The sequence below is a fragment of the Bos grunniens genome, chromosome 2, assembly GCF_055505025.1.
Source record: "Bos grunniens cultivar Pamir isolate PY7600 chromosome 2, Bosgru_T2T1.0, whole genome shotgun sequence".
NCBI lineage: Eukaryota > Metazoa > Chordata > Mammalia > Artiodactyla > Bovidae > Bos > Bos grunniens.
This window is the reverse complement of record NC_141166.1, coordinates 7,186,763-7,212,904: the sequence shown is the minus strand read 5'-3', so window position 1 is coordinate 7,212,904 and position 26,142 is coordinate 7,186,763. Positions and strand designations below refer to the sequence as shown.

General features: G+C 37.4%; 1 protein-coding gene across 3 annotated transcripts in view; it reads right to left on the bottom strand.

Moving 5' to 3' along the window:
* Positions 1 to 26,142, bottom strand: part of KDM1A (lysine demethylase 1A) — a 66,033-nt gene that overhangs the window by 34,215 nt on the left and 5,676 nt on the right. The window contains exons 2-3 of one of the 3 annotated variants that reach the window (XM_086327818.1): positions 20,688 to 20,853; positions 6,353 to 6,412 (exon numbers count right to left, since the gene is read on the bottom strand). In XM_086327818.1, the coding sequence (XP_086183944.1) occupies positions 6,353 to 6,412; positions 20,688 to 20,853 (226 nt within the window). Of the gene's footprint in view, positions 1 to 6,352; positions 6,413 to 14,957; positions 15,040 to 20,687; positions 20,854 to 26,142 lie in introns of those variants that run through there. The other 2 variants (XM_086327836.1, XM_086327829.1) reach the window with 2 other exon arrangements.

Here is a 26,142-nt window from a genome sequence, read left to right as displayed (position 1 = left end):
AGAAAAGACTAACAAGAAAGCAAAAGAGGCTACGGAATGAAAAACACAATCACATACTTTTTTTAGGACAACAACAGGGAACATGAAGAGGATCTAACATTTAATAACGAACATATGGTCTCATCAACAGCACCATCCACTAGTTCTCATAGTTCAACTGCTGGCAAGCAGTGAGAGAAACGAAGGCGACTACAATGAAGAGACAAAAGAAAGCAAGAAATCCATCTTTTCTGGTAGAAACACTATAAATGCCTTACTACTAACTGCAAGTAAAATATGTTACTGCATATACTATATTAGTCAGTTCAGTTCAGTCGCTCAGTCGTGTCCGACTCTTTGTGACCCCATGAATTGCAGAACGCCAGGCCTCCCTGTCTATCACCAACTCCTGGAGTTCACTCAGACTCACGTCCATCGAGTTGGTGATGCCATCCAGCCATTTCATCCTCTGTTGTCCCCTTCTCTTCCTGCCCCCAATCCCTCCCAGCATCAGAGTCTTTTCCAATGAGTCAACTCTTCGCATGAGGTGGCCAAAGTACTGGAATTTCAGCTTTAGCATCAGTTCTTCCAATGAACACCCAGGACTGATCTCCTTCAGAATGGACTGGTTGGATCTCCTTGCAGTCCAAGGGACTCTCAAGAGTCTTCTCCAACTCCACAGTTCAAAAGCATCAATTCTTTGGTGCTCAGCCTTCTTCACAGTCCAACTCTTCACATCCATACATGACCACTGGAAAAACCATAGCATTGACTAGACGGACCTTTGTTGGCAAAGTAATGAATGTCTCTGCTTTTGAATATGCTATCTAGGTTGGTCATAACTTTCCTTCCAAGGAGTAAGCGTCTTTTAATTTCATGGCTGCAGTCATTCATCTACAGTGATTTTGGAGCCTCAAAAAATAAAGTCTGACATGTTTCCACTGTTTCCCCATCTGTTTTCCATGAAGTGATGGGACCAGATGCCATGATCTTACTTTTCTGAATGTTGAGCTTTAAGCCAACTTTTTCACTCTCCTCTTTCACTTTCATCAAGAGGCTTTTTAGTTCCTCTTCACCTTCTGCCATAAGGGTGGTGTCATCTGCATATCTGAGGTTATTGATATTTCTTCCAGCAATCTTGATTCCAGCTGGTGCTTCTTCCAGCCCAGCGTTTCTCATGATGTACTCTGCATAGAAGTTAAATAAGCAGGGTGACAATATACAGCCTTGACGTACTCCTTTTCCTATTTGGAACCAGTCTGTTGCTCCATGTCTAGTTCTAACTGTTGCTTCCTGACCTGCATATAGGTTTCTCAAGAGGCAGGTCAGGTGGTCTGGTATTCCCATCTCTTTCAGAATTGTCCACAGTTTATTGTGATCCACACAGTCAAAGGCTTTGGCATAGTCAATAAAGCAGAAATAAATGTTTTTATGGAACTCTCCTGCTTTTTCGACGATCCAGCGGATGTTGGCAATTTGATCTCTGGTTCTCTGCCTTTTCTAAAACCAGCTTGAACATCTGGAAGTTCACAGTTCACATATTGCTGAAGCCTGGCTTGGAGAATTTTGAGCATTACTTTACTAGCGTGTGAGATGAGTGCAATTGTGCGGTAGTTTAAGCATTCTTTGGCATTGCCTTTCTTTGGGACTGGAATGAAAACTGACCTTTTCCAGTCCTGTGGCCACTGCTGAGTTTTCCAAATTTGCTGGCATATTGAGCGCAGCACTTTCACTGCATCACCTTTCAGGATTTGGAATAGCTCAACTGGAATTCCATCACCTCCACTAGCTTTGTTCATAGTGATGCTTTCTAAGGCCCCCTTGACTTCACATTCCAGGATGTCTGGCTCTAAGTCAGTGATAGTACTACATATACATATATATAATTTATTTAACAAGTGTAAGTCTTAAATTGGGTATTAAATTGAAATTTTTATAAGCTGGGGGTTAAGTACATCTTTATAAGACGTCCTAAGAAATACATTTCATATATTTTACTTTTATTTCTAAGATGATCTTCCCCTGCTAGTCCAGGGGTTAGGATTTGGTGCTCTCTATCTAGGGTGATCTTATAAATATACACTTAACCATCAGCTTCTGCACATATCAAGACACAATTTAAAGAGTTTAAAAATTCAGTACCATTGAAGTAATTATGTAAGTAATAAAATAGGTACCAGATATCCATATTTAATCATTTAAAAGCACAAAAAAACAAGAAGTTGAAAGCACTGATGATGAAAGCAACACTAAAGAAAAGGCATTGGTGAGATCAGGAGAACAAAGAGAAGAAAGCAGGCAAGGTGGGGCTCAGAGAACCACAGTTAAGCTACTGAGGCACTGTTTCCGTAAAGATGTCTAAACATGATTTAGAAAAAACAATGATTAACAAGAGGATAAGCAAAAATGCCCAATGCTACTGTACATTAGGGAATGCTGTTCTTGGAGACAAACATTAAAACCCATTCATCCACAGTAAGTAATGAGGGCACAAATAATGTATTCACAACACTAGATCAAATTAACAATCCTCATAGTCAATGAATCACAACCTAAAATTAAAGACTCTCAGGGAAATTATTCTCTAAGAAAAAAACAAAGAATAACGGCCATACTGTGGAGGGTAGAGCAGGAAATCAAGGCATGAAAAGAAGAAATGGTGACTATCAGAAGTAAACTGACAGTTTCTGTAAACTGAAAGTTTCCAATACTTTACAGCTTCCAAGTCCCCAGTCCTGTATTCCGAAATCATAATAAATAAACTAAACGAAAAATAAAGCCAAGTCTAAAAACATGTTACATTTATAAGAAATATTATCTACTCAATTACCCTGAGTATTTGAACCAAATATAGGTTATATCTTGGTATATTTCACGAGTGTATACTATTAACAAGAAAACCAATGAACTCTATAAACTTTACTTTTCCTTCCCCCAAACAGGGTAGTTTTCTTTCTTAGTTATATATCTTCTATACATATGTTTAATAAGTGGTCCCTGACTATCAATGCCATTGCAAAATACTACTGTCATGACAGCCAGAAAAACCATGTGTGTGGGGGGGGGGGGGGATGGGCGGGGGGAGACCCACTAAATTTTACATTATATATGGTTTCTCATTCCAAGCGTTATCAACAGAAATCACTTTAATATAGTTGTCTAATTTGAGAAATCTGGAGAAAATGTAACAACAAATTTTATATCAGTCATGAGTTTTAAATTATCTTTTGATCAAACATCAAAAGTTTAACAAAAGGAATTAAAGAAGCCCAAAGTTGTAACATTAATGTACATGTGGAATAACAATATTCTCCATCCCTAACTTCTGCATAATAGCTAAAAAAAAAACAACCCAATTATTCTTAAAGTTAAAGTTTTAAAACATGAAAAACGGACTAAATTACTAAAAATTACTTTAGTAATTACTAAATTACTAAAAATCTCAGTAATTACTGCCTTCCTTCTAGCTTTTAAGGATGAGACTAGTATTTCAGAGAAGGAAACCATTATCAAAATCAAGATGAAAAGTACAAGATTTAAAAATCTAACTTTTCCCCAAAGAAACAAAAAATTTGGAAATTAAACTGCTCAGAAGCTAAATCAAAACATTTTTTCTTTTACAAATATTGCAAAATGAACAGACTGCTATCTCCTTTAACGGGGAGAATCTTACAGAATACAATTGTCTTTACAATATCATTATTAAAAGTATCAGTAGTACACACAATTCACAAGTAATTTACACTTGGCTCTGGAATAGTTTTATACTTTGGTGTCTGTGTGTACTTAACAGAGCCTGGTATTCTGGAAATTCAGAATGTTTCAAAGACATTTTTAAAAGCCCCAAGGTTGCCTACATACCAGTCTTGCCCTCTGTTTGTCTTACCACTTCAACACAGGATATTCCCAGCATCACCTTTCAAAATGCAGTCATGCTAAAGCTTAACTGCCCTGTCTAAGGGTCTGACTGGCTCATACTTTCTCTGAAAACAAACTAAAAGTAGTTACATATTTAAGGGAATGACTTAGACCTTTGTGGATCTATTAATTAGACAGAAAAAGGGAGGGGGAAGTGAGGCTCTAGGACCTCCATTCCATGAAACCATTTCCCCCCAATTCTGTTAGAACACAGGCAGCATCTTGAATAAAGTAACAGAGATATGACAACAGAAAAGAAAAGAAGAACTCCATGAGAGTTTCTTGGCTTTCCCACCTTCATTAAAGTAGATAAAATTTACCTATAACTAGATTTCTAGCTAAAGGATGGAAACAAGAGCCTGCTAAGAAGTACATATGAACTTCCTAAAATTAGTAACTACAGAGGCACCACATGTTAGTGTTAGTCAGTCAGGTCTGACTCTTCAACCCCATGGACCGTAGCCCGCAAGGCTCCTGTGACCATGGGATTTTCCAGGCAAGAATACTGGAGTGGGTAGCCATGCCCTTCTCCAGGGGATTTTCCCGACCCAGGGATCAAACCTGGGTCTCCTGCACTGCAGGCATATTCTTTACTGTCTGAGCCATCAGGGAAGCCCTGATGCACTATATCCAGTCTACTAATAGCTTAAAAATAAAAGAATAAAAAGACAGAAAAAGGAAGAAAAAGGAGAGCATTTCTTACGCTTTAGATTTTTAATTTTTAGGGTAAATGCACACTTTAAATGATTCTATGAGGCAGAGTGTAAGGAACAGTATATGCATAAGAAACAAGACTCCTCCACTGCTGGTATATTCCCGGCCGAGTCATTTAACTTTGTGTTTCAGGACCTAAATGATAAAACAGGGGTGATACAAATACCATATGTTTGAAGGCAGAAAACTAGGTAAGATGACCTCAAGTTCCCCACTAACTTTTAAGGTTTAGGATGTAAATACCAACTTGATGTGATTTTTTAAGGTCAAGATATGATACTGGTCCCAAGATACTCATGAAGGTCACATGGTTTTGTTAAGAGAAGAACACTGATTACTTATAAGCATACTTTTCTAACTCAGACTGATCATATCACAAATGCATGCTTCTGAACAAGCTGTACAAGATAAAGATCTAAAGAGACCTTGACGGGTTCAGAATAGTCACCACCATTCCTGGAAACACCTAAAGCTCATGTTCTACTAGTATTAAATTAGTAGCACCAGTTTTGTATGGAAGTCTGCTTTTACTTTCAGCAATACAACACACTGTTTTCTTAAGCGAAAGAGTAAATTTATTAATTATTCACGTAAAAACAAAAAGCAACAAGAAAACTCTATTTCTTCAAGATTAAAAGTTCTAAAAGCTATCCCTGCTCCTCGGCAGTTCCATGGAAGATCCAATCATGCATCATTTGATGACAAGCATTGTTGAAGATTCATCTGCCAGATAAATGACAATTTTAACTCCTCTAAGACAACCATGTACTGATTATCAAACTTCAATTCTTTGGACAGCATTTAAAGAAGTCTACTTCTAACATTCTGGATCCCCTAGATACTACCACTGAAGTATCTTTGATCCAAGAGAGTAAAATACAAATATTCCCTGGACCTGCTGTACACAAATTGTAATAATTTTGAAGTAGATTTAAGAGTTGAAAAGTGACAAACTCCAAAAATGATACCTATTCCAAGTCTATTAAAATGTACATGCAAAATAGTTTTGAGCACTGGCATATACAATAACATCCTTTAAGAGGTAAAGGATGAAATCCAGACAACTCTACTTTGGATTCCTGGAACAAACTTTAACTGTTCCAAATGGGCCCCTATAAATCATTTAACCCTTTACTTTTCCCTAGAAGTTAAAAATCTCATAGTTTGGTCTGAAAATAAAGAGCACTTTGAGCAGACTTTTTTTAAAAAATTAATTTTCATGTGAGAAACAAAATGTTTAAAACTGAAAAATTAACTATGTAATAATGTTAGTTGAAAAAACTGTATCCAATACCACTTAACAATCATTTCTAAAGAGTCACTTGCCCACATAATTCCTTTGACTAATCTTAGAATGCCTTTCCATCTTATTTTTCAGTCTATGGCTTCCCCTCTCTGTGTATTATTAAGTTATAGTTCTGTGTAAAGGTCCCATGATTCCTAAGCTGTGTTTTATATCATGTTTGCTGTTACTATAAAGTCTGCTGGGGAGAAAAGTACCCGCCATCTCCTCAAAAACATGAAGAAGAGTGGAGGGCTGAGATCGGCCTGAGGACTTCAAAAGATTTTGCTTGCCTTTGTTCTGGCTACACTTTCTATTATACTACTCTATCCTGTGGCTTATAGTTCTTCCCTTGCGCTTCTGGCTAAAATGTGGGTACCACAGCCAAAGACACTAGCAAGCATCAATCCCTGACTTGGCGGCTCTTGCTAAGTGGCAAGCATCTAATGCCACCCTCACCTGATGCTTGGCCGTCTCCATACCCTCCAGAACTGTCGTCTTGAAGTCCTCCTGCTTGCCCTGTGGAAGGAAAGAGGAGAACTCAGGGACCTTACTCCATAAATTGAGATAATATCTGGACATATAGTTGGGATAATATCTGGCCTAACAGTTGGTGACTCATGACTTCACCACCAACTAGTAAACCCATATTCAGAGAGCTCTTTCTTCTGGAATCAAGGCCCAGGGAATCACATTATAGTCTTCCAAATTCTGGTCAGGAAATGTCAACTTTGCATACTGATTCTTGTTGAAAGGTAGCAGAACAAAGTACATAGTATTTCTCATTGCTAAATCCTTGATGTCAGTCTTAACAGTCAAGACTGGATGGGGAAAAAGGGCTTCCAAATGTCTTACTACTTATCGCTAGACTGAGAGTGGGTGTGGTATGGGCTCTAGGATCTGGAGTTGCAACAATTCAGCATTCGCTCAATGTCTCTTAAACTTTACCTTTCTACCTAAAAAGTATATATATATATACACACATATATATATAAGAAAATAAGCAAAAGATGTAATTTTAATGAGAAATTCTCCCCTTGACTTCAAAGAAAGGATATTAACTACAAGATTCAGTTCCACAAGAAGTTTCATTCGCTATACATACTACACAGTGCCAGATGGGAACATGCCAGAGCTTCCTTAGAAAACTTTAAAACACAACATAAGACAGCTTGTAGTTATATGCCAAGTACTGTAGAGAGACACAAGGGGAAAGGCTGAAGCAGGGAAGATTGTGGGGGAGCATCTACCTCAAGCTACACAATAAGCCTGCTAAGAAATTTTCTGTATTAATTAATGTACAAATAGCTTCAAGAAAAGTATCACAGCTTGAAAGTTCAATCTGAGAAAGTTAGATCATCTTCAAGACTCTTCCAAAGTCAATCACCAAGACAGATGTAATGGTCATCTTAAGCTTCCAGCCACCTGATACACTATGGGAAAACCAGTGTGATCTTTGGAAGATATGAGACACCATCCCCCAAAAATCTAAAACTTGACAAGCTTCATTCAACAGTTTAAAAGAATCTCAACTAGAAAGCAGACTGAGTATTCCATCATTTGAGTTGAGAGAGCAGGAAAATACAACTAACATTACCCCCTTACTGTAAGAACGATCCTATGACTGTGGTAACACTTTCATCTTAAGTGTATGAAGGTATTCAGACATAAATGATTTTTTACAATGTTATAATATGCTGCTAGATGATCTGCTTTCAAAGGAGAATAGAATCTCATTCTAAAATTATTTCACATTGCTCTTGCATGAAGAGTGTCCTTTAGGTTCCAGAGGATTATGCTTCTCAGACAAGTTACAAGGTGTGTGATCTACTGTTTACAGCCTTTGAAAAAGGGCTTATACGTATGAAGAGATAACTCCAATTATGAAATCCAATCTGTAAACCTATCTTGAAAATGCAAGCTCTACATTTAATATTTTAAAGTTTAAGTAAAAAAATGCTCATTCTTAATAAACACAGATTAATTAATTTAAAAAACTTTCAGAGTTGAAAAGTTTCTGAGTAAAAATTATTGTCATAATTTTGTTTGGTTCCAAAATAGAACCAAACTAGATCAGAAAATTAAACTATATTTTAGAAAAGAGAGGAAAGGGGCTCAAAACAATGAAATCATTTCCAAGAAGAACATTTAGGTATTAGAAATAATAATATAGCTCTTTCGCAAATTATGTTTCTGGCTTAACAAAGAATGAAAATAACCATCTCTTGTCATGATGGCATCTGATCACTTCTTAATAAGTAAAAACAAAAAACACCTTCAAGCCTGCCATTAAGTATTAATTATTTTAATCCTTCCTATTTCTATGATTTTCCTTCTTCTCCCACTACATGTCATACAACATGCTATGTACTTTATTGACCAATTTTTTCTATCAATGGTACTTCATAGAAATATGGAGTTCTTACCCCTGACTTACGTACTCAGAAGGTCAACAAGGTAAGGCAATCTTTTTGGTCTTCTGGTTTTGAAGAGTAACTAACAAAATTCTTATAAAGACACTGTTTTCTTTTTTTTTTTTGAGACTGTTCTTTGATTAAAAAAAAAATTGTAGGAGAAACAAGGAAAAATATCCTAGAAAGATTTTTAAAAGGTATCTCTTATAGCAGCAGTCAAAAAAAAAAAAAGAAGTGAAACTCTGGGGTATTACTTAAGCAGAAAAACAGGAAAAAACCAAGCAGAAGGTGATATAAACATGTAAGAAATGATGAAAAACAAAAAGTGCTTTAAATTAGGTAAATGAACAATACATCTCTTGGCAAACACTGATAACCTGTTTGAAAGTAAAGATAAGGTTGCTGTTTTCTCTCTAATCACAATATACTCATGAGTATTGTGATGGTGAATACTTCTCCAAGACAGTGGAAAACAGCATCATCTTTATTAGTGGTATTCTAGGCCAATTCTTCATCTTCTTTTTTTTTTTTTTTTTTGCACTTTACTAGCTCTCAGATTCATTTTGCCAGAATGCTATATAATATTTAAAGCACAGAATCATGCAATACAATTGGCATAAGAAACAGTTTTATAATTACATATTAATTTCCTTTATTTTTTAACAGAGTATTAATCATTTCATTAAGAAAATACACACAAAAATGGGGCTTCCCTGGTGGCTCAGATGGTAAAAAAAAAAAAATCTGCCTGCAAAGTAGGAGGACCCAGGTTCAATCCCTGGGTCAGGAAGCTCCCCTAGAGAAGAAAATGGCAACCCACTCCAGTATTCTTGCCTGGAGAATTCCATGGACAGAGAAGCCTGGTGGTCTATAATCCAGGGGGTCTCAAAGAGTTGGACATGACTAAGTGACTAACACTTTCACTTTCACACAGAAAAATGCTTGTAGCTAACTTTCCATCCAAGTAGCGTCTCTGACTACAACACGTAAAATGCTGTATTCATTTGTTCTTTGGGTCTTTCGGGCCTAGAACTTTTCTTCTTACAGTGGTACAAAGACATGGAACATCAGGCAAATATGGTTTTTGTTTTCCATGAGCTCAAATCCAAAACAGAAGACAAAATTACACAAAGCAACTTTTTAATATTAACTTAATTTGGTATTCCTGCATGAGAATACTTCCTGTTGTTTTTACCCCACTTCCCTCCACCACACACACACACAATTCTCAAGTCTGAAGCACAGACTCTTAACACAGTTTATTTGTGCATATTTTCTCCAAGTTGAAAATCTTTTCGGTTTATTTTACATAGCAGTCTTTCAGTCATCCTCTAGTAAATCTGCAAATATGTTAAGTTATTCTTGAAAAACAGTGAAGTATTTTAGTTATAGTCACACTACTGAGTATTTTTTCATCTTAATTCAAACTCTCATCTTAATTCAAAACTGTTAATTTAAAATTCATACTCTTACAACATCTTCAGAGGAAGTCTGTTGCTTCCAAATATTTTCATTTAGCCAGGCATGGAAGTGAGAATTACTGGATTATTGTTCCCATTAACATACTAAACAACATATTCATCATATTTTGACTAGTTTCTTGGAAACACATTGATAATTTTTATAAACATTTTGACAAACTTCTAAATCTTAGAGGAAGCAATCGTTTTTAAACAGAAAATCAATTAATCAAAATTTTACAAAATTTACAGAATAAAAATGACTGCCAAGGATTGACTTCAATCAAACTAGCAAAGGAAAAAAAAAATTTTCAATAAACCATCTTTGAATACACAAGTGTCTACTATATTAACACTCAAGTTGAATTTCTTAATAACCTCACAAATTTAATGTTTACTGAAAACCCAAACAAAAACTGCCATGCACAAAATCAAAGGTAGAATAGTGTGTGTGTGTGTGTGTGCGCGCGCGCGTGCATGCACCCGCGCGGGCACAGGCACACTCAGTTGTATCCAACTCTTTGTGACCCCATGAACTGTAGCCTCCCAGCCTACTCCAGGGGATATCCTTGACCCAGGGATCCAACCTGAGTCTCTCCTGCCTCCTGCATTGGCAGGCAAATCCTTTACAACTACACTACTCGGGAAGACCTGAGTGCCTACTTTCAAACGGTTTACGATCTACTTGGGGAAAGATGAAAAAATACCCAGAAACTTTTATTTTTTAAGAGGAAACAAGTACAGACTTGGGGGAATCATTGAAGCTTTTCTGAACAAACCCAGAGAGATTTGGAGAGACTGGGGGTGGGGGGAGCAGTGAAACCACTGGCATGGGCCGAAACATTTACAAAAGCAAGGAGAAAAGCAGAGATATGGTATGTGCAAAGAACTGCACACAGCATGCTGCTTAATGAAGGAGATGATCTCAAAGAGCAGTGGGAAACACACAGGATAGGCAAAAATGTACCCACTTCAGGGCCAAAACTTAAACTTGGTCTTATTAGTAATGCAGGAGAACAGTATGATTTTTACCAAGAAAACAATAAAACAAGTGACATTTTAATTAAACTAATCTGGTCACTTTGTACCAGAGAGATCAGAGGGGAAAGGTGATCTAGATGAAGGAGATTCAATAGAAAGACTACTGAAATAATTTGGATATGAAGCAAAATCCACTAAAATTAAAAAGGAGACAGTAAAAATGGATGAGGCATATAACAAGTTGAAGAAACTGCACAGGAAGACACGACTTTTCAAGAGATTTGATGAAAGAGATAAGGGAATTTCAAGATGACTGCAAGCTTCCAAAGTTCAGGAGAATGGACTTCAGTAATAATAAAATGTATAAACAGTAAATCTGGGAGACAGATTAGTAAAATTAGTAAAATTAAATGGGCTCAGACAGTAAAGCGTCTGTCTACAATGCAGAAGACCCAGGCTCAATCCCTGGGTGGGGAAGATCTTCTGGAGAAGGAAATGGCAACCCACTCCAGTACTCTTGCCTGGAAAATCCCATGGATGGAGGAGCCTGGTAGGCTACAGTCCATGGGGTCGCAAAGAGTCGGATACGACTGAACGACTTCGCTTCACTCTAAAGATGGTGGGAAATTAAAGACGAGCTCACAAGTGAGAATGGGACTAAGAAATTTTAAATTAGCATGGAGGTAAAAGAGTCTGAAGCAGCTATATGTTAATCTCATAAGGAAAGACACAAAGAGGAACTGGTCCATGTAAATGACAAAAAAAAAAATTTGAGAAAAATTGAGTTATTGGTGACCAGCACCAACCACTTCATGCTGCCTTTCTGTCCTTGCTTTAGTGAGAGGTGGCTTAAAAATGGTATATACTATTTTCTGCTAACTTTTCTACTATGATTTTCAGCAGAAGAATAAATGATCTATAGCAGCTGAAAGAAATGTAAGGGCTCAGAAAGGTAGATCTAAATTAGCCTAAAGGAGCCTCAGGGGTTCCTTTGAAGTACATCAAAGGTATTTAAAAACACCTTTTTCCAGTGGTCATGTATGGATGTGAGAGTTGGACTGTGAAGAAAGCTGAGCGCCGAAGAATTGATGCTTTTGAACTGTGGTGTTGGAGAAGACTCTTGAGAGTCCCTTGGACTGCAAGGAGATCCAACCAGTCCATCCTAAAGGAGATCAGTCCTGGGTGTTCTTGGAAGGACTGATGCTGAAGCTGAAACTAATACTTTGGGGTCTACCTCCTGCGAAGAGTTGACTCATTGGAAAAAGACTCTGATGCTGGGAGGGATTGGGGGCAGGAGGAAAAGGGGACAACAGAGGATGAGATGGCTGGATGGCATCACTGACTCGATGGACATGAGTTTAAGTGAACTCCGGGAGTTGGTGATGGACAGGGAGGCCTGCCGTGCTGCAATTCATGGGGTCGCTAAGAGCTGGACACGACTGAACGACTGAACTGAACTGAACTGAACAATGACCGATGGAGAAAGGAATGGCAATCCACTCCAGTATTCCTGCCTGGAGAATTCCATGGACAGAGAAGCCTGGTAGGCTACAGTCCGTGGGGTTGGACATGACTGAGCGACTAACACACACACAAAACACTGATCAATACTCTCCAACAAAATTAACCAAAACGAAATCTCCAATTAGAGCAGCAATTCTAGGGTTACACTGTTATTTAAATTAATGAACTAAGAATAGATAACCTTAAAGTCTGAAAAGCAAGAAAACTGCTGCCTGAGGTAGGAGCCTGCCTGGGATTTTTTCACTGTACTACTGGGAAAGGTGTAGCACAGATTTGCTCCAGAACTTAAACGTGGGACCAACTGAGAAGCTCAGCAGCAGGGATCCTACATAGAAGAAAGTAAAAGCCCTACAAGCTAGGGATGAAAGCAAAGCTTTTAGAAACCAATTGCAAGAACTGAGTTCTTCACATGTTATTTCCCTCCACATTGCATACAGCAGATTTTCCTTATTTTGTTGCAAAATCTTGGTTTGTAGTTTACTTTTCAAAATGTTGCAAGGAAAATCTACAATTTGGATGCTATGTTCCTCAACTACCAAGCTTAATCTATGTCCGAGTAGTTAAAAACAAAGCTTATTTTTATAGTTATTTACCTGCTTTTAAAAAGGCCAATATGGAACTTTATTCTGGACCGGCTATTAAAAGAACCATTATACCTTTACACAACTGATAACCATGAATGTATTTCCCAATAGGAGAATTCCCTTTTCCTGCTCAGGTAGGTTTTTCAGAATTCTGGCTATCTGCACCTTCCTGGGTTATGATTAGATTAAATTATACTTCCATCTGAAGTATAATTTGAGTCTACAATACTATGAAAAACATACAACTTCTTAGAAATAAATTAATCATATGTACTCTTCTATCTTCAAATATCAGAAAATGCTAAAAAAATAGCAAAAGTAAAAACAATCCTACTTTCAAATGTTTAAAACCTCTGTGATCAGCAAATATGGCAAAATTTAACATGTTATATCTCAATAGTTGATACATAGGTTTACATTGTCAAGATTTGCCATTCTTCTGATGATTTAACATATGAAAGCTTAAAGAGTGATCTATCTTGCAAAGAAAGATCTATTCACATTACTGAAAATGGGCCTAAACACTTCCCAGTTTCCAAAAGTGACAGAATATATATGCCAACCTAATCCATAACCTCACCTGGTTTTCTCCTGATTAAAATGCCAATCCAATGCAACTAGAGATTATCATACTAAGTGAAGCAAGTCAGAAAGACAAATACCATATGACATCGCTTATATGTGTAATCTAAACTATAACACAAATGAACCTACCTATGGAACAGAATCGCAGACACTGAGAACAGTGTGGTTTTTGTGGCAGCCTTAGTGGTTGCCAAGGGAATGGGGTTTCAGGGCGGGATGGACTCAGAGCTTGGGGTTAGCAGATGTAAGCTGTTATATACAGAATGGATAAACAATAAGGTCCTACCGTATAGCATAGAGAACTATATTCAATATCCTGTGATAAACCATAATGGAAAAGAATACTAAATAAAGAATATACATATAACTAAACATATATATATATTTGTACGTATAACTCAATCACTTTGCTGCGCAGCAGTAATTAATACATTGTAAATCACCTATACTTCAATAAAAATACCTCCACCAATCCACTTTATTCCTGGTTCAACTCTGTGTTTAATAAATTCAAGATGTTTGTACACAAAAGTGGAGTGCATATGTTCTCATCTGATCCTCATATCAAGACCCATTTTGCAGATGACAAAATCCTCACAAACCATCCTGCTCTTCTATTATCCATGATCACACCAAATAAACCATGGCAGCAAAAAGAACACAAGGAGATTATAAAAATAAAGTTGTTCAACTAAACAAATTACTGTTTTGCATTAATAGAAAATAAAGCAAAATAATAAAATAAAATCAGTCATTAAGAAAAGCAGCACAATCTCTAAAACACCAAATGTAACTTGGTAGCATCTCATTCAAAGGTTCTTATCAGCCAAAAGCAGTAAACAGTTAAAAATCAAGGCTCTCAAACTGCTTCATAAAAGCCTAATTTCATTCTTTTATGTTTAAAGTACAACTTCCAAAATCCAATTTTGGGAAAAACATCTGAAAACAACTTCTGAGATCTCATCAAACTTTGAATACACTTTTACTGTATTGTTTCTTCATTACTGTCGATTAATATATCTATAAACCTAAACTGGACTGTGAATTTTTTGTACGACTTAGTCTTCAGCCTTGAACCCTCAGAATCTAGCACCATGCCTGGAATAAAACATTATAGTTTTACAATTAATGTATGTAAAATACAGAGAATGAGCAGTTGCACATTTGAGGGAATCTTATTTTGTGTAGAAAATGTCTCTGTAATACATTTTTCTCCTTTATACTACCAATCCCCTTCCTTGTTGGGTTTCTTTGTTTGTTTTTTAATTCTTCCAGTAAGTAAAGAAGAATCTGAAGACTTCCTTCCTTTCCACCCTTTCTGCCTCTCTCTCCAAATTCTTATTCTATAATGTAACACTTAAGGGTATTTTGCCACTGACAATAATACAGCTGTATCTCATATCAAGCTACAAATTATCTAAGAGTGGGGACCATGTATTGGATAGTAATATACACGTTGGTCCATTTTTAGTCATCTCTCAAAATATAAAAATTTCGTTGAATTGATCTAGATTACCTTTTCAGGCTGTGACATTTTCCCCCAGATCTCTAGTAAGTTATTCTGGAGCATAGTTCCAAATCAGAACACTGAAATGATGCTATACAAAAAAAAAAAAAAGGCAAGAAAATTAATCCTAGGTCTGTTTTCTAAATGTATGCATCACACGTCATATGATAAGAAAAATCAAATGATTTCAGGCACTTAGTTGACACTACAGGCCAAAATGGCAACATATACAACTCTTCAGGAATGAATTTCCTAGCAACTTCTATTAAATCTATAAAAGAGGGTCTGTTGCTGGGTATGGGGGCTGTGCACTTGTAGGCATGGACAGAGAGAAGCCTGGGATAAGCCAGTAGAGAGCACTTATAGCACGAAAAACAAAAATATTCACCTGAACTCTGACCGTAACTATCCATGCTGCTGAATCCAGCACTTTTACTGATTGCAATCAGTGTGACTGCCTCACAGAGAAGATGCCAGGGCATGTTGTAAACAAAGAAGAACAAAAACCTAAGGACCATTTACAAACATTGGGACTGACCACTGATTTTTCCTTTTGAAGGAAGGTCCATCTTCAGCTCTTCTCTGGTCAAATTTAATTGTATCAAGGTCTAAAGCATGATCCAAAAGATTCTGTCTTTTGGATTTTTGCTGAACCAAATAAAGCAATTCACCAAATATTTGGTCATCAATCTTTTGTCATATGGATATTTTCATTATATTATTACTTGTGATCAAATTTCACTCAGTTTTAAGCTAAATTCGTCAACCCATAAAGATACATTTGGTATATTTTCTATAAATTTAGTGGGGTTTTTTGGGTATTTTTACTACTTAAGGTTACATCTCCTTTTGTGTGATTTTTAAAATATACTTTCAATCTACAGCATGATTATTACAAGATCAAGGTCCTCAAATTATTAAAACTACACAAAACTGTCATACCAGTCTCTCGTGTCTCAATGTTTTATAATTTGCTTAATAGCTTACATCTCTTTCAAACACATACACCACACACTTCCAAAATTACCAGGTACAATAAAGAGAAATACTTTCCTTCCTGTTCTTACCAGAATCCTTAAACAAGGAGGTAAAGTGATTCTTCCCAGTCATTTAGAGTAGTCACTGACCAGCAAACAATATCTAACAAAATTGATTTAAAGAGTTAAACAATGGTTAATGGAAGGAAGCCTTCGAGTTTCATTACAGAGTATTAGCGTAGCACTGAGTCTGGAAAAATGGTACCCAAAAGACACATGCACACACATACATATATTTTAAACATACTTCTGATGTTTCTATTGAGAAATTCATTACTGTGAAGAAATCTTAAGACAGGCAACTTAATAACATATTTTAAATTTCATTTTATTTTAGAATACGTTTCCATAAAAGGGTTTGGGTTTGGGGAATAAAAGTCTTAAGCTATATACAACTAAGCTACCTCTAACCTCAAGAGTTAAGAGTTCCTAAACAGTAATCTCAAACCAGAGTCCCTAAATAGTAATCCAATACAAAATTTAAATCCAGGAACTACTAGTGAGATTTTCCTGGAAAATTTCAATTGCTGAAAAGCAGTGAAGGGGAAAAAAATTATGTTTTTGTATGAAAATAAAAAACAAAGTGCTAGCAAATTAGTTAACATAGTAAAACCTCACTGAGGAATAATCTAAGGTACAGAGGGTAACAATTGATTCAAAAGGGGAAGAAATCTTTTCTCCAACAGAAAGCTACTTTAACAGAGGGGCAATTATTTTAAATCAGTATGTAAACTCCCACTGAGATTTCACTCTATTTTATCAAAGCTCTACTATTATGTGACACCACTAATAACCAAACATGCAATGCCAAAGACAACCTGTTCAGGCTGAGTTGCCATGACTCCCCAAAACACAAACCACTTTTATCTTGATAGAAAAGGTTCTAGAAAACCAAATAAAACCATCATTTGTTAAAATATATTCAGAAGTGTACAGCAAATGTAAAAATAGATGGGAAATTTTTAAGAAAATAAATTAGGTGAATTTTAAATATAAGCAGCAATATTTAGTACAAAAAATACATTTACCCAAGTAACTACACGGAACTACATGCCACATTAAGTTATAATTAAAAAGTGACAAATCTACAAACAATGTTTAACCCAGAACAGAAAGCTTTTTTCCCAAGTAAGTTCAAAGATAAAAAAACCCAAACTTTTATTTTTTTGGTTGGGGGGAAGGGGCACATGGCACATGCTTGCGGAATCTTAGTTCCCTGGCCAGGGATCGAACACAGGCCCTGGCAGTGAAAGTGTGGGGTCCTAACCACTGGATTGCCAGGAAATTCCCAAAACCCAAACCTCTTATTTCTACAGAAATTCAACTTTGATATTGACAGCATTTTTCTTCTGATCAAGATCCAGTAAATTAAATTACTAAAAAGTCTAAAAATCATCTCTCCAATCCCAGTCTCTTTACTCCTTTACTTCCCCTTTAAATAGCAGATAGGTTGATTTTTCCAAAACATGTATTTTGGTAAACATCCTTTACTCAAAAGACCTCAGTGCTACTACCTCTGACCACATCCTCCCAGAGTTCAAAGGACATTAAGTTCAAATTCCTTAGCCTGGTACCCAAGGCTCCAACCTCCCTTTCTAGCCTCCTCTTAGAACTCTCCTAGAGGAATCTTCTCCAATCAAATCATTTGACCCACTGACTTCAGAATATCACATTGTGATTTCATAATTAACAAAATAGCTTATTCTAAAGATTAACACTATGGAAAGCAAAGCAAATTTTCTAAACATGTTTAAAAATTGGTAAGAATGAAATGTATTCAAACCTGCTATATTTTAAGAGACTAAGTTAACGTCTTGTTGTTGTTGTGCAGTAGCTAAGCTGTGTCCGACACTTGAGACCCCATGGACTGTAGCTCACCGAGCTCTTCTGTCCATGGGATTTCCCAGGCAAGAATACTGGAGGGGGCTGCCATTTCCTCCTCCAAGTTAATATCTAGTTATCACCTAAAATGACTGAAAAGATTTGGCACAGAACCAGACCTAGGGCTTCTCTGGGTGGCACAGTGGTTAAGAATCCACCTGCTAATGCAGGAGACACAAGTTTGGTCCCTGCTCTGGGAAGATCCCACATGCTGCATGGCAACTAAGCAGGCACACCACAACTACTCAGCCAGCGCTCCAGAGCCCAGGAGCCACAACTACAGAGCCCATGGGCCGCAACTACCGAAGTATGCCCTAAGCCTGTGCTCTGCAACAGAGAAGCCACCTCAATGACAAGCCCACGCATCACAGTGAAGGGCAGTCCCGCTTACCACAACTAGAAAAGATGGCACTCAGCAACAGAGACCCAGCACAGCTAAAGGTAAGTAAACAAATCTTCATATATAGATATATATATATACACACACATATAAAGAATCAAACCCACATTGTCTCTCAAGATTTTAAGATACCCATAGGACAAAGCCACCACTCATTCCTGAATGAAAACTTAAGTGACAGAACTAGTTCAGATAGGACACGAGATTTGGAAAACCTGGACAGTTACTACGTATTTGAACTCCCCTGATAATATTTAATTATTCACCATGAGGACCCAAACTATTTCTAAATTCTGCAGGCCAGTAAGTTACCACTACTTTCCCAGGGAAAGTACTTTGCTAATTCACCCTACAATGTTTTAAAAAATTTAAGTTGTTTTAGAGGAAAGATAACTACTTTCATAAGCACAAATGGTTAGAAGTTTTGGCTGTAATCAACAAACTTCTGAGCACTGAAGATACCCTAAACTTGAGAAAATAAACTTTAACTTTCTCCAAATTATTAAACAGTTTAAGACTTGTTTAAACTAAACCACTGGATTAAAACGAACTAGAACATAAAGGCATAACAACAGTTCCACAGATCCTAAATCCCTTTGCTAAGATATTTACTTTTTGTAGAAACAGTACCTGACATTTATGGGAAAAGAAAGCAAAATAAAAAACCTCTTTTACAAGAAAGAAAACCCTAAGACTTGGTTTAAAATTTTCAGAGGATTAAGTGTGTATCAACTTAACCAGTAAATCAGCTTCTTCCTGGAGACACTGACAACCACACGAAAAAGAGAGGGAGGCAGTATCAGAGATATCAGATTATCTGATTATTACCACGTGTTGCATAAGCAAATCTACAGCAAAGGCAGAAGAAAAGAAAGGCAAGAATCAAAGAAAGTTATAGAAGAAAGGGGCAGAGTCAAGGGGAGAGTTGGGAGTAAGGACAGAAAGAAGGGGAGAGAGCTAAATGTAAAAGACTAGAAAGAAGAGGAAAAATAAATCAACAAAAAGAGAGGCAGTGTTGCTGAGGTACATTTGCCACAGGGACATTACTCCCATATGCCACTCCTAGGAAGTAATTGATAAGTCATTTTAAGAAAGTTTTAGGAAAACCATTCTTAGAAAATTTGATTCTTAAGAAGAATTAAACCCAGAATCTTTTTCTAAATGCACTCAAATTGTATACTTTCATTACACGTACTTACAATTATTATAAATTATAAATTTTTATTTTTGAATTTTAACCTCAGAACCTGTTTGATAAGTTCTAAGTTTAAATTAATATCTGATTTGTTACACTCTCAAGTGATACATCAGTATTAATCCCTTTAAAAAAAATACAGTAACTTCTGGGTATTTATATAACATAATAAAGGAGAAAAACAGCAACAACCACAAAAAAACTAAAAAAATGATAAAATTTCTTAAAGATAGTATGTCTTAATCAGGGTACCTATGAAAGTGATGCAACATACAACAGATGGGATCTGAAACAAGTACTTTATTTTTAAAAGGTGCAGAACTAAAAGAATTGGTGAGGTGAATGGGCCTGGAGCTGATACTGGAAATACAGAAAATATTTTAAAGAGAAGAACTAGTAAAAATCCAAAGTCAAGAGGAGTTAATGAAATGCCTTTAAAGGCAGAAGATATGAAATATTAACTAAGATTCTACTTTGGCTGGTCTTGCAAAACAAAAGGGCATTCCTGATTGGCCTGGGTATCTTCAGCAGGACTCATGAAGGGATGTTAGTGAGAATTTTTAAAGATGTTTATAGCTCTGAAAACAGTACCATAGACTCCAGCAATCTTTCCAGGTCACAGGAAGACTGTGACCTTAGAATCTCTTCATAGCCTTTTCTCACCACATTCTTTTGAGTACAGGGCTCAATAACTAAACGACAGGCATTCAGGCCTTTTCTTTTTGACTTTAGACTACATTTTACATTCGTTCACCAGAAAGACCCTCTTCAAAACTGATACACACCATGACAGTTTTATCAGAAAGTATCTAACCATAAAGTAAGTGGCACAATTTAGCTAGAATAATTTCTGAACCATTCTACCTCTAAATTCTGAATCAGAGTTACCAGTGAGAGGTTTGGTTCTTTGGGTTTGACTTTTGTATGTTTTCTCCAATTGTTCATTTTCTCCAACTTTCCAACTGCCTTACATAGCCATTATCCTTTTACCCTCCTTCTTTACTTTCCTCCTATATGTACAAATGCACACAAAAAGAATGTCAGTACCATTACGTATGTATATGTATGTGTGTAAACATGTATATGCACATATACACATACTAAAATACACATGGCCAATATCAGAGTATAAACCAAAGACATCAATAACATTGCAGAATAAGAGTAAATTCATTTATTCTTATTTCTAAGATAAAACAAAACTGTGGTTAGTTACTACAACTCACCAGATGGTTCCTCGGGCTCACTTTCATTTTCTTCCTCAGGTGGGGCTTGAGGGGGTGGTGGAGGAAGCTTCTTTTCCTTCTCCGCTTTAGCATTTCTCTCTTCTTCTGAATAATACTCGTCTTCTGAGAGGTTGGCCAAACTTTCATCCATCTCTCTATACTCTACCTATATGGAGATTATACCAGGGAAAGCTAAATACAGTGGACGTCTAAAGTCAGAAACTCAATTTGGAACTGTAAGTAAATGTGAATTGCTTTCTATCTTCAATTTTAAAAGGAAATAAGCAAATAACAAAGAACAGGTGAGCTCCTAACAGGTAACCGTTAAAACAAAATCACTCATGAAACAATCTTTTGTCAGTTCAGATTTAGCCCAAACTAACTTTCACATCATAGTACTGAAATTCAAATTAACGACTCTGACGCTCTCTGCAACTACAAACTGTTTGTGCGTGCATTTGTATGTACATATATGTTATGTTCACATACTGCAAGTTTCAACAACAGACTAAAATAGTCCTCGGTCAGACAAAAATACAGTCAACTAGAATAACAAGTCCGTCCAATGCCAATGTGTACTTCTAACTACTGTTCCATAGGAAATAGGGAAAAATAGGAAAACAGCAAAAGAATTTCAGAAACCAAATCAGAGGTGCGGATGGTGGGCAGGGAATAAAAGCTGCAAATGGCAACAGTCAAAAACAATAAACAGGTACATATGCTTAAAGAAACAAAACACTGGTGACTCAAGAGAGTCGAATGATCACAGCAAAGAATCCATATGAACACAAACTAAGAAGTAAGTCATGGGGAAATGGAGACTACAAGCCTTACTACTAATTAACACTGGTTATAAAGAGGAAATCCAGTCACAAGTAGAAAGAGGAAGCAGTCCTACTGAATGTTTTATTGTGGGGCAGAGCAATTTAGGATAGCGAAGATTATTATCGATCTATCTCTCTGCTAAAATGTGTAATGTGATATTACAAACAGTCATCAACCTTGTTCAGCTCAGTCGCATCCAACTCTTTGTGATCCCATGGACTGCAGCACAACAGGCTTCTCTGTCCATCACCAACTCCCGGAGTTTGCTCAAACTCATGTCCATCAAGTCGGTGATGCCATCCAACCATCTCATCCTCTGTTGTTCCCTTCTCCTTCTGCCTTCAATCTTTCCCAGCATCAGGGTCTTTTCAGATGAGTCAGTTTAAGGTGGCCAAAGTACTGGAGTTTCAGCTTCAGCATCAGTCCTTCCCATGAATATTCAGGACTGATTTCCTTTAGGATGGACTGGTTTGATTTCCTTGCAGTCCAAGGGACTCTCAAGATTCTTCTCTAACACCACAGTTCAAAAGCACCAAATCTTTGGCGCTCAGCTTTCTTTATAGTCCAACTCTCACATCCATACATGACTACTGGAAAAACCATAGCTTTGAAAAAAGACTAAAATAGTCCTCAGTCAGACAAAAATATAGTCAACTAGAATAACAAGTCTGTCTAATGCCAATCTGTACTTCCAATTACTATTCCATAGGAAATAGGAAAAACACCTTGGAACACTGTCAAATCATCATTTCGACTCCCATCCCAATAAAGATTTCAAGAAGCCACAGAAACAACAGCTCTCTATCCTGGATTCAATGAAAAGACAAAATGAATAAAATAAACAACTTACTGGCTGTGGAGACAGGGCAAGGACAACATGGCTTCCACATAAACACAGCTAACTTATTAGGCTTCTGAAATGCGAAATCTTGTGGATCAGAGAGAGTATAATCTATTTTAATTTTTAAATATCTCTGAAATAGCTCCAGATGGCTGGCTGCTATTATTTTTTTTTTAAATGACATGACCACAGATTTGGGGAGTCAAGAGCCAAGGGAGTAGACATAAGAGTTTTACTGAAAACATGGATTGGATTAGAAAATGGAAACAATTATGGATAAATTGAACAGTTTTGATGTGCTCTAAGAATCTTATTTAACACATGAATTTATCTATCAAACACTAAACATTGAGAACACGGCACAATGGAGAAAATGATTGTAAATGAGTCTCTCTGTCCTTAATAAGCTGAAACTCTAGTGGCAAACAAAATAAACTTGATCAGGTAAACATCTCATAGAGATTTTACAATAAAATCTCCCAGAAATGTAGATACTTGGCTTAAAGCTCAACATTCAGAAAACTAAGATCATGGCATCCACTTCCATCGCTTCATGGCAAATAGATGGGGAAACAATGGAAACAGCGGCTGACTATTTTTCTGGGCTCCAAAATCACTGCAGATGGTGACTGCAGCCATGAAATTAAAAGACACATACTCCTTGGAAGGAAAGTTATAACCAACCTAGACAGCATATTAAAAAGCAGAGATATTACTTTGCCAACAAAGGTCCATCTAGTCAAGGCTATGGTTTTTCCAGTGGTCATGTATGGATGTGAGAGTTGGACTATAAAGCTGAGGGCTGAAGAATTGATGTTTTTGAACTGCGGTGTTGGATTCTTGAGAGTCTCTTGGACAGCAAGGAGGTCCAACCAGTCCATCCTAAAGGAAATCAGTCCTGAGTGTTGAAGCTGACAATACTTTGGCCACCTGATGTGAAGAGCTGACTCATATGAAAAGACTCTGATGCTGGGAAAGATTGAGGGCAGGAGGAGAAGGGGATGACAGATGATGAGATGGTTGGATGGCATCACCGACTTGATGGACATGGGTTTGGGTGGACTCTGGGAGTTGGTGATGGATAGGGAGGCCTGGCGTGCTGAGGTCCATAGGGTCGCAAAGAGTTGGACACGACTGACTGACTGAGCTGAACTGAAACTTTATCCTATTTGACTGAGATAAACTACAGAACAGACCTCAGGGTAATGGGTAAAGCAGCAAGGAGGGGAAAAAAGTTTCAGAGAGGGAAGGGGTTAGAAAATGTAATATATGTTTACAGTATGTAGCCTCCTTTCTCCTTTTACCCCTCAACAATGCTTGACCCCTCTGTCTCCAAAATTCAGCCCTTTAATCCCCCTGCGTATCAGTCCAAAACATTCAATGAATAATCACTTAACAAGGGCCTACTATGGAACTGGGCAATATGCAAATTCTGAGACAAAGACCAACAGTAAGATCCTCTCTACTGCAGTAGTTCAGCTTTTGCCTAAGACATCAAGCCCTTTGAAGGAAAAAAGAATACAAGATTAAAGTTAAGTTCTGATACTCTGGACACCTGATGTGAAAAGCCAACTCACTGGAAAAGAGCCTGATGCTGGGAAAGACTGAGGGCAGGAGGATAAAGAGGGGACAGAGGATGAGGTGGTTGGATGGCATCACTGACTCAATGGACTTGAGTTTGAGAAAACTCTGGGAGATAATGAAGGACAGGGAAGCGGACACGACTGAGCAACTGGTCAACAACATAAAATTCTATTTTGTAAAAAAGGATTTTTCCACTTGCTAAAAAAAGTTTAAAAACCATCTGAAAGAATCATACAAACTCTAAAAAATAAAAACTGTCACCCTGAGAAAAAGAATGGATGCTGTGAACACAAACAATTGGGACTCATTTGTGTGCTGTGCTAAGTGGCTTCAGTTGTTTCTGACTCTGTGCGACTCCATGGAGTATAGGCTGCCAGGCTCCTCTGTTCACGGGATTCTCCATGCAAGATTATTGGAGTGGGTTGCCATGCCCTCCTCCAGGGAATCTTCCCAACCCAGGGATCAAACCCGCATCTCTTAAGTTTTCTGCACTGGCAGTTTGGTTCTTTACCAGCGGCACCAACTCAAAAGACTGAATGCTCTGAACACAAAGGATTGGGAATCTTTTATCCTTAAGTAAAATTCTCTGCTTATTTAACTTGTATGTAGAGTACATTATGTGAAATGCTGGGCTGGATGAAGAACAAGCTGGAAACAAGGTTATTGGAAGAAATATCAATAACCTCAGATACGCAGATGACACCACCCTTATGGCAGAAAGCAAAGAGGAACTAAAGAGCTTCTTGCTGAAGGTGAAAGAGGAGAGTGAAAAAACTGGCTTAAAACTCAACATTCAAAAAACTAAGATCATGGCATCTGATCCCATCACTTCATGGCAAATAGATGGGGAAACACTGGCAACAGTGACAGACTTTATTTTTCTGGGCTTCAAAATCACTGCAGATGGTGACTGCAGCCATGAAATTAAAAGATCCTTGCTCCCTGGAAGAAAAGCTGTGACAAAACCTAAACAGCATATTAAAAAGCAGAAACATTACTTTGGGGACAAAGGTCCATCTAGTCAAGGCTATGGTTTTTCCAGTAGGCATGTACGTATGTGAGAGTTGGACCATAAAAAAAGCTGAGCACCGAAGAATTGATGCTTTTGAACTCTGGTGTTGGAGAAGACTCCTGAGAGTCCCCTGGACTGCAAGGAGATCCAACCAGTCCATTCTAAAGGAAATCAGTCCTGTATACTCACTGGAGGGGCTAGGATGATGCTCCAATACTTTAGCCACTTGATGGGAAGTAGCCAACTCACTGGAAAATACAGATGCTGGGAAAGATCGAAGGCAGGAGGAGAAGGGGCCGACAGAAAAGGACAAGATGGTTGGATGACATCACCGACTCAGTGGACATGAGTTTGCACAAGCTCTGGGAATGGTGAAGGACAGGGAAGCCTGGCGTGCTGCAGTCCATGGGATCACAAAGAGTTGGACGTGACTGAGAGACTGAACAACAACAGAACCTCAGAGGTTCTACAACTACTTATACTCAAGGACAAAAGATGCCCCAAGAGGCAGATATGAGTCAGAAGGGTACTTGTTTTTACCTGTACACCCATGACTCTCAAATTTACATCTCTAGTCTCTTCTCTCCTCCACACCCTCACAACAGTGATTCATTCACTTCCCAATCACCTTAAAGCTCATCTTTTGTTTTAACAGTTTTTCCTTATAATTCACCTAAGGACACAACTGCCAGATTAATTTTTCCAAATATGTTATATTTCACACAGTTTAACAGATGAATGCCCAAACTGTCATAGCAGCGTAAGAACTCTCTGGCTCTAGCTAGTCAAACTTACCTCTAATCATTTTCTAACATACTAGTCAAAATCATCCCTAAATTCCCTAAAAGCTACCCTCACCAAGGAACACCTCCTCTGCAAACCACTCCCTAAGTCTTCCACACTCACAAATATATCTTTCCCTTCTCTAAATTTTCATAGTACTTACCCTTCATAATCTAGCAATATTGTCTGGTAGAATTTTCTGTGATAATGGTAAAGTTGTGCATCTGTGCTTCCAATAAGGTAGCACTAACCGTGGCTACTGAGCACTTGTTATTGCTGTTTAGTTGCTTAGTAGTGTCTGACTTTCATGACCCTATAGAGTGTAGTGACCAGGCTCCTCTGTCCATGGGATTTCCCAGGCAAGAATACTGGAGTAGGTTGCCATTTCTTCTCCAGGGGATCTTTCTGAC